Genomic DNA, 8,921 nt, shown 5'->3' on the forward strand with positions numbered 1-8,921 from the left:
TTTTATGTAAAGACCCTACCTGTATTAATGACTGATAACAACAATTAAGATAAACAATGTGTCACGTTCCTGACCGGTTTTCTGTTATTTTGTATGTGTTTGACGGTCAGGGCGTGAGTTTGGGTGGGTAGTCTATGTTATTTGTTTATATGTTGGTAATAGGGTGACCTGATATGGCTCTCAATTAGAGGCAGGTGGTTTTCATTTCCTCTGATTGAGAGCCATATTAAGGTAGGTGTTTTCACACTGTTTGTTTGTGGGTGGTTGTCTCCTGTGTCTGTGTCTATGTACGTTGCGCCACACGGGACTGTTTTCGGTTTTGTTTGTTCGTTTGTTCGGTTTTATGTAGTCTGTTCCTGTTTCATGCGTTCTTCGTGTTTCATGTAAGTTCGTCGTTCAGGTCTGTCTACATCGTTTATTTGTTTTGTAGTTAATCAAGTATAGTTCGTTTTGTGTCTTGTTTAAATTAATAATATGTCATCATACCTCGCTGCACATTGGTCTTCTGATCCCTCTCTCCTCTCCTCGTCCGAGGAGGAGGAAGAGCTAGAGAATTGTTACAGAACCACCCACCACACCAGAACCAAGCAGCGGGACCACGAACTGTGGTCTACGAAACAGGAATCCTGGACATGGGAGGAAGTATTGGAGGGAAAAGGACACTGGGCTCACATTGGGGAATATCGCCGCGCTCGTGAGGAGATGGAAGCAGCGAGAGCCCAGGAGCGGTGGTATGAGGAGGCAGCAAGGAGACATGGCTGGAAGCCGGAGAATCAAGCTCAAAACCGCAGATATGAAGGTACCAGGCTAGCAAGGAAGCCCGATAAGAAACCCAAAAAATGTCTTGGGGGGGGGCTAAGAGGTAGTGGGCCAAGGGCAGGTAGGAGACCTGCGCCCACTTCCCAGGCTAACCGTGGAGAGCGCGAGTACGGGCAGACACCGTGTTACGCAGTAGAGCGCACAGTGTCTCCTGTACGTGTGCATAGCCCGGTGCGGGTTATTCCACCTCCCCGCACTGGTAGGGCTAGATTGAGCATTGAGCCAACTGCCATGAAGCCGGCTCTACATATCTGGCCACCAGTACGTCTCCTCGAGCCGGCTTACATGGCACCAGCCATACGCATGGTGTCCCCGGTTCGCCTACATAGCCCGGTGCGGGTTATTCCACCTCCCCGCACTGGTCGGGCGACGGGGAGTATTCAACCAGGTAAGGTTGGGCAGGCTCAATGCTCAAGGGAGCCAGTACGCCTACACGGTCCGGTATTTCCGGCACCACCTTCCCTCCCCAGCCTAGTACCGCCAGTGCCTACACCACGCACCAGGCTTCCAGTGCGTTTTCAGAGCCCTGTTCCTCCTCCACGCACTCTCCTTATGGTGCGTGTCTCCAGCCCAGTGCCTTCAGTTCCGGCACCACGCACTAAGCCACCTGTGCGTCTCCAGAGCCCTGTACGCACTGTTCCTTCTCCCCGCACTCGCCCTGAGGTGCGTGCCCTTAGCCCGGTACCACCAGTGCCGGTACCACACACCAGGCCTATAGTGCGCTTCGAGAGGTCAGTGTGCCCTGTCCCTGCTCCCCGCACTAGCCTGAAGGTGAGTGTCCTTAGCCCGGTGCCTCCAGTTCCGGCACCACGCACCAGGCCTACTGTGCGCCTCATCCGGCCAGAGCCATCCGTCTCCCCAGCGCCATCTGAGCCATCCGTCTCCCCAGCGCCATCTGAGCCATCCGTCTCCCCAGCGCCATCTGAGCCATCCGTCTCCCTAGCGCCGTCTGAGCCATCCGTCTCCCCAGCGCCGTCTGAGCCATCCGTCTGTCCCGAGCCATTAGAGCCGCCCGTCTGTCCCGAGCCGTCAGAGCCGGTAGTCAGTCAGGAGCCGCTAGAGCCATTCATCAGTCAGGATCTGCCAGAGCCGCCAACCAGACAGGATCTGCCAGAGCCGCCAACCAGACAGGATCTGCCAGAGCCGCCAACCAGACAGGATCTGCCAGAGCCGCCAACCAGACAGGATCTGCCAGAGCCGCCAACCAGACAGGATCTGCCAGAGCCGTCAACCAGACAGGATCTGCCAGAGCCGTCAACCAGACAGGATCTGCCAGAGCCGTCAACCAGACAGGATCTGCCAGAGCCGTCAACCAGACAGGATCTGCCAGAGCCGTCAACCAGACAGGATCTGCCAGAGCCGTCAACCAGACAGGATCTGCCAGAGCCGCTAGCGAGCCATGAGCGTCCAGAGCCGCCAGCCAGCCATGAGCGTCCAGAGCCGTCAGCCAGCCATGAGCGTCCAGAGCCGTCAGCCAGCCATGAGCGCCCAGAGCCGTCAGCCAGCCATGAGCGCCCAGAGCCGTCAGCCAGCCATGAGCGCCCAGAGCCGTCAGCCAGCCATGAGCGCCCAGAGCCGTCAGCCAGCCATGAGCGTCCAGAGCCGTCAGCCAGCCATGAGCGTCCAGAGCCGTCAGCCAGCCTGGAGCTGCCAGTAATCCAGAACTGCCCCTCAGTCCAGAGCTGCACTCTGTCCGGAGCTGCCCTTCAGTCCGGAGTTGCCCCTCTATCCTGAGCTACCTCTCTATCTTGACCTACCTCTCTGTCTTGAGCTATCTCTCTGTCTTGAGCTATCTCTCTGTCTTGAGCTACCTTGTCCTGGTGCTGACCCTTATTTTAAGATTACCGTTTAAATTAAGTGGGTGTAAAATGAGGGTGGTCATTCTAAGGGGGAGACGTAAACTGGGATTGACTATGGTGGGGTGGGGACCTCGCCCGGAGCCTGAGCCACCACCGTGGTCAGATGTCCACCCAGACCCTCCCCTAGACTTTTGGTGGTGCGTTCGGAGTACGCACCTTGAGGGGGGGGTTATGTCACGTTCCTGACCGGTTTTCTGTTATTTTGTATGTGTTTGACGGTCAGGGCGTGAGTTTGGGTGGGTAGTCTATGTTATGTGTTTATATGTTGGTAATAGGGTGACCTGATATGGCTCTCAATTAGAGGCAGGTGGTTTTCATTTCCTCTGATTGAGAGCCATATTAAGGTAGGTGTTTTCACACTGTTTGTTTGTTGGTGGTTGTCTCCTGTGTCTGTGTCTATGTACATTGCGCCACACGGGACTGTTTTCAGTTTTGTTTGTTCGTTTGTTCAGTTTTATGTAGTCTGTTCCTGTTTCATGCGTTCTTCGTGTTTCATGTAAATTCGTCGTTCCGGTCTGTCTACATCGTTTATTTGTTTTGTAGTTAATCAAGTATAGTTCGTTTTGTGTCTTGTTTAAATAAATAATATGTCATCATACCTCGCTGCACATTGGTCTTCTGATCCCTCTCTCCTCTCCTCGTCCGAGGAGGAGGAAGAGCTAGAGAATCGTTACACAATGGAGAGGCAGCACGGTTGTTTAGAGTGAGGCTGTGCTAATTGTCTTACTTGTGTTAAGTTTTATTCATGTTTTGTTAACAAAATATCGTTTTTTGTATTGTTAACTGCGTATGTTAGCGTTGTTATTAGAATTTGGTGTAAATGTAACTCACTGGAAGACTTCAGAATTCAAAAGATTCTATTAGGCATTATCTTCAGGCTTTCTGAGATGAAAGCTTAATAAAGATCGCATGGCAGCTTTTCTTTTCCTTATCTAAAGGACCTTCTCTTGAAATAAAAAGCATATGCTTTGTGCACCTTTAAAGATCAACCCTGTAGTGTTCTATGTACCACTGGGGATTTGATTGACCAGTGTATAATTGCTTCGTCAAATATAATGGACTGTCTGTCATTTCTCAGCCCTTCTGTTCGCTCCATCTCCAACTGCAGACGTCTGAAAACCCCTACTTGTCAGGCAGCATATCAACCAAGGCCTCAGCACCGGGAATCATAGTGGCCACAGGTGAGAGAATACAGAATGAACATTTGATAGATAACACTAGATTGGACTACTTTATTGTCCACTTATGTGAAAATGTATTTGGCTGAATAGAGAGACGTCTGTTCAATTTAGGTAATGGTACAAAAGGAGAATAGCTGTCTATCTTTTCCAGGTCAGTGCTGAAATTCCATTTGACTGTGAATATTATGATGATTATCCAATCCCTAACATTACTGATAAGGATCTGCAGGTCCTGCTATAAACAACTCATCTTCAATCGTGTGGGAAAATATTGTATCTTAGCAACAACAACAAAAGCGACCTACATCCATGAATATGCTTTCTTGATCTCTGTCCTCAAACAATATTTGCTCTGTCACCAAAACAATAGTTTGTCCCCTCCACCTATCCTCTAATCTCTTAATGGATCTGTGAGATCCCTAAGCCACCGGGAGCCTGTATAAATGTACTGAATCTGTCCAGAGACACGCTATAGCACTTCTGATGTTGTCCTTACTGACATTTTGGTGATGCAGAGTCACCCGGTTTATTTAAGTAGGCCAGTGCAGACTGAGGACACAACATATTATGTTTGTTGACCCTGACAAACACGATGCAGCTCAAAAACTCACGCCTGACACTGAACAGTGGATGGGAGATATTACAAGGCATTAACAAAGTGGAGAGATATGCTCAGAGATTAAAATGTTACAACATTGCTTCAGAAAAACTGAGAAATATCCATCCAAGCATGAATGGTTGTTCTTCTCTTCTCTGCATCTTTTCTTCATTTTTAATTTACACCATCTTCATATTTTCAGCATCATTTGAATATTGAACTAATTCTTTGTTGCATTTTTATCACAGGGAATATTGGGTCTGACCTGTCTTACAATAACGTTGGAATGTTCATCTCATCTGATGCTGGTAACAACTGGAGACAGGTGAGTTTAGGCTGAATTTGGGGGTAGAATCTAAGGCATTCTCATCTAAGGCATTCTAATAATATATTTGAATATTGTAGTTTGGAGAATAAGTATTTTGGACTGCTGTCTGCCTTTTGATCATCAGGTCTTTTAAAACTCAGTATTCAGCTAGATGTGTACAAGGTATGTAGGTATGTAAATCATATATTATATTGAATTGCCTGTGCCCTCTTTCAGATATTCGAGGAGGAACACAATGTCTGGTTTCTGGATAAAGGGGGGGCCCTTGTCGCTGTGAAACAACCAACCGCCCCCACTAGACATTTACAGTAGGTTTAAATCTAATTCAGTGTTTGTATCTCTGTAAACTGGTATAACATGTTAGTACTTCTTTTGATGTCAAGAAAACGTTTTTAATGTTACTTTATATATGATTAAAGGCAGTATTCAAGGTTGGAACAACTTGCAAAGCACAAACCTATGCAATAAAGATACAAACATGTTGTCAAAAATCCAAATTGGGGGAAAGTGTTTTTCTTCACCAAGTCCCCCTTTTAGTAGTTTAACACTGACCATCATATTGTAAATTGGAGCTCCCACGTTTTGCCTCAGTGAAGACCAACTCAACTGAAACCACATCTCTCTTCTTCTTATATCACTTTAGGAAAACATTTAGAAATCACTTTTAGCACCAAGGTGTGGAGGATTCCTTCCTTCCTGGTTGTGTCTCCGAGACGATTAAAGTGCACTAGTGGAGGAAAGGAACGCAGTTGAAGCCTTCATAGCAGACCAGGTTTCAAATAGTATTGTTTTCTTTCAGCATTTAATTGAGACATTTAATTGTCCCGAGTGGCAGATGGGTGGGGTTTGCACTTTTGGGCCAATTCCATTGGTTCCATTAGGCCAGGTAACGGGTAGCTAAAATATTTGAAAGATAGCAAATGCTATTTGAACCCAGGCAAGCGCTGTAGAAACCAATCCTCTCTCTCTCTCTCTCTCTCTCTCTCTCTCTCTCTCTCTCTCTCTCTCTCTCTCTCTCTCCTCTCTCTCTCTCTCTCCTCTCTCTCTCTCTCTCTCTCTCTCTCTCTCTCTCTCTCTCTCTCTCTCTCTCTCTCTCTCAGCTAGTGCAACAGTAAACATTTCCTGACCCTGGTATCCTCCTAATAGATGCGTATCAATGCTTTGTCTGTTGTCTGAGTTTATAGCCAGATGAAGGCATGCTGACTGACGGAGGATTAGATGGAAGCTGCAACAAGGGGGCTGCTGCTTCTTGCATCCTAGAGCAAGACTGTGCCTTGTTGAGTGTTGTTCCCAACCTTGTCACACACAGTACTACAGTGTTCTCACATCTGAAGTGATGTTGATGAGATGTCAGAATCAATAGAGAACAGGCCCGGAGGATGAAAGTTGCCCAATCTCTTTTTCTCTTTTTTATTTGTCTTCCCACACCTCTCTGCCCCTGTTTTGTACCTCTCTGCCCCTGTTTTGTAGTCGTTAGAACATGAAATGGTTCTATTCTGGTTTGTTTTGTGTGTTGTGTTATTTCTTCTACATCACTTCACTGTAGACCACAGGTGTCAAACTCATTCCACGGAGGGCCGAGTGTCTGCGGGTTTTCGCTCCTCCCTTGTACTTGATTGATGAATTAACATCACTAATTAGTTAGGAACTCCCCACACCTGGTTGTCTAGGGCTTAATTGAAAGGAAAACCCAAAAACCTGCAGACACTAGGCCCTCCGTGGAATGAGTTTGACACCCCTGCTGTAGACTAAGTAAACTCAAGACCTATGATGTTGTTGTTTTCCCTTCAAGTTGTTTGCCTCCACGCTTTGATAGTCGAACGCAGTTCTGTTGTTTTATTCTTCTTCTATTCAGCAGAACGTGTGTTAATTGTAGTCAATTAGACCCAACCTGAGATTCAGCGACTGACTGTCTCTGGGGACTATTCACTCCACTGATCTTCCATGAACCCAGTTGACACACTGTAATTGAGAGCATCAGGGCTCGTATTCAGAGGAGCAATGCTGATCCAGGATCAGATCCCACCGGTCCGTATAATCTCATTCCGTATGATCTAAAAGGTCAAATTGATCCTAGATCAGCACTCCAAGTCAGAATTATGAATACGGGCCTTGTTGTTACTGCCAGTCTGAGATGTGAATGGATGCATCCAAAATGACATCCTTTTTCCTAGTAGGCTGCAGTACTTTAGACCAGAGCCCTATAGACCCTGGGTGCCATTTGGGATTCATTCAATGTGTTATTGTGGTGTGACTCTGTTACAGAATCAGTTTTGATGAGGGGCGTCAGTGGACCAGACACAGCTTCTCCTTGGTGCCTCTGTTCGTGGACGGGATGCTGGTGGAGGCCGGGACAGAGAACCAGATCATGACGTGAGTCGGGACAATAGATTAATCGAGGGATGACATGCAGTGATGAATGATCTAGAGACGGGGGATGACATTCTTTTGTCCTCCGTAGGAAGTCTTATAGAGAGATGGAGAAAAGGAGGGATGATGTGTTTAATCTTTCTGTCTGCCATTGTTTTGGGACTCTGTTCCTTTTGGTGCAAGGGAAGGGGATGGAGGGATGAGATGGATGACATAACTTGTCTCTCCATCTCGTTCTCTTGGGAACCCTGTTCCTCTTGGAGGGAAGATATGAGGGGATGGGGAGGCATTTTAATTCAACGAATGCTGATGTCTCGTCTTTATTAACAGACGTTTAAATGGGAGAAAATATTTGATTCATAAGGGTTGTCAGTTTGTTAGCTTAGGACTGAATTCCCCATTTGATTGACATATTTAACTAGGAAAATGTAATTACTCATAGACTTAACGTAATTGGTGAAAACTTGTAGCACTGAAAATCCTTGTCGAGTTATATTAACTTGTGTATCCATCCTTTGGTTTCTCAAGGTTTTTTGGACATTTCAGCCATAGGTCCGAGTGGCAGCTTATCAAGATAGACTACAAGTCCATCTTCAACAGGAAATGTACAGAAGGAGACTATCAGACGTGGCACCTTCACAACAAGGTAAGACCTCTTAAACAGGAAGTCGGTCCAACTTATCAATATGTGTCCTTATTACCTAATAGCAATGTATTTACATGGTAGTTAGGGACTGTACATTATTTATAATGACGATACCTGTAGGAAATCGGACCTCTCTGAAATAAAAATGGATGGCCTTTCCTTCAGTAAAATATATTTTTACACGACCCTGCCTTAATGGTAAAAAAAAAGAAAGTGGCATCTCCCCTATAAGCAAAATAATAATGAAAACATAAAGTGGATAGCAGAGAACATGCCTACCATTTACACTCACTCCTAGGACAGACCAGAGCCTTTGTATTGCGCTTTTAGAAACCGTTTTTCATTTTATTATATGGCAAAGTAGCTAGAAGTTTGTGGGTTCAAAGACCACCCCCGGACAAGGGTAGTGGTGAAAATATATCAATTCAATTAACAAAAGCACTGAATGAATCTATCAACTTATTTGTTTCCCCCCCCCAAAAAAAACTTTTATTGACACATTTTATGCAATTCTACATAATTGTACATGACTGGAGATGACTATGGTCTTTTTAAATAGTAAAATAGAGCATGACAACGAATGAGCGCATGCTGCAGCACCAGAGACGTTTTGATTTCTCTACAGGCTATTGTTAAAAATAGAGGATAGTCTATGTCTGCAACAGTGCTAAAGTTGTCGATCAACTGTAAAAGGTGAGCACAACAGAACCAGTTACAACTGAAGTACATGATTATCAATTAATTTGAGAAAAAGCCATTAGTTGTTTAACCTTTCACGAGTATCTACCCCGGGTCCGGGAGCACCCCCCCCCCCCCCCCCCCCCCCACACTCACTGAGTAGCATAGCCTAGCATAGCGTCACAATTAAATAGTAGCATCTAAATATCATTAAATCACAAGTCCAAGACACCTAATGAAAGATACAGATCTTGTGAATAAAGCCACCATTTCAGATTTTTAAAATGTTTTACAGGGAAGACAAAATATGTAAATCTATTAGCTAACCACGTTAGCAAAAGACACCACTTTTCTAACTCCATCAGTTTCTTACTCCATCAGGTGCTATCACCAATTCGGCTAAACTAAGATATTGATAGCCACTAACCAAGAAAAAACCTCA

General features: G+C 45.8%; 1 protein-coding gene across 1 annotated transcript in view; it reads left to right on the forward strand.

Annotated features, from left to right (window-relative positions):
• Positions 1–8,921, forward strand: part of LOC129836217 (VPS10 domain-containing receptor SorCS3-like) — a 251,858-nt gene that overhangs the window by 208,332 nt on the left and 34,605 nt on the right. The window contains exons 11-15 of the mRNA XM_055902085.1: positions 3,757–3,859; positions 4,706–4,782; positions 5,002–5,093; positions 7,051–7,158; positions 7,684–7,878. Coding sequence (XP_055758060.1) covers positions 3,757–3,859; positions 4,706–4,782; positions 5,002–5,093; positions 7,051–7,158; positions 7,684–7,878 — 575 coding nt within the window. The remainder of the gene's footprint in view (positions 1–3,756; positions 3,860–4,705; positions 4,783–5,001; positions 5,094–7,050; positions 7,159–7,683; positions 7,879–8,921) is intronic.

The sequence above is a fragment of the Salvelinus fontinalis genome, chromosome 3 (assembly GCF_029448725.1).
Source record: "Salvelinus fontinalis isolate EN_2023a chromosome 3, ASM2944872v1, whole genome shotgun sequence".
NCBI lineage: Eukaryota > Metazoa > Chordata > Actinopteri > Salmoniformes > Salmonidae > Salvelinus > Salvelinus fontinalis.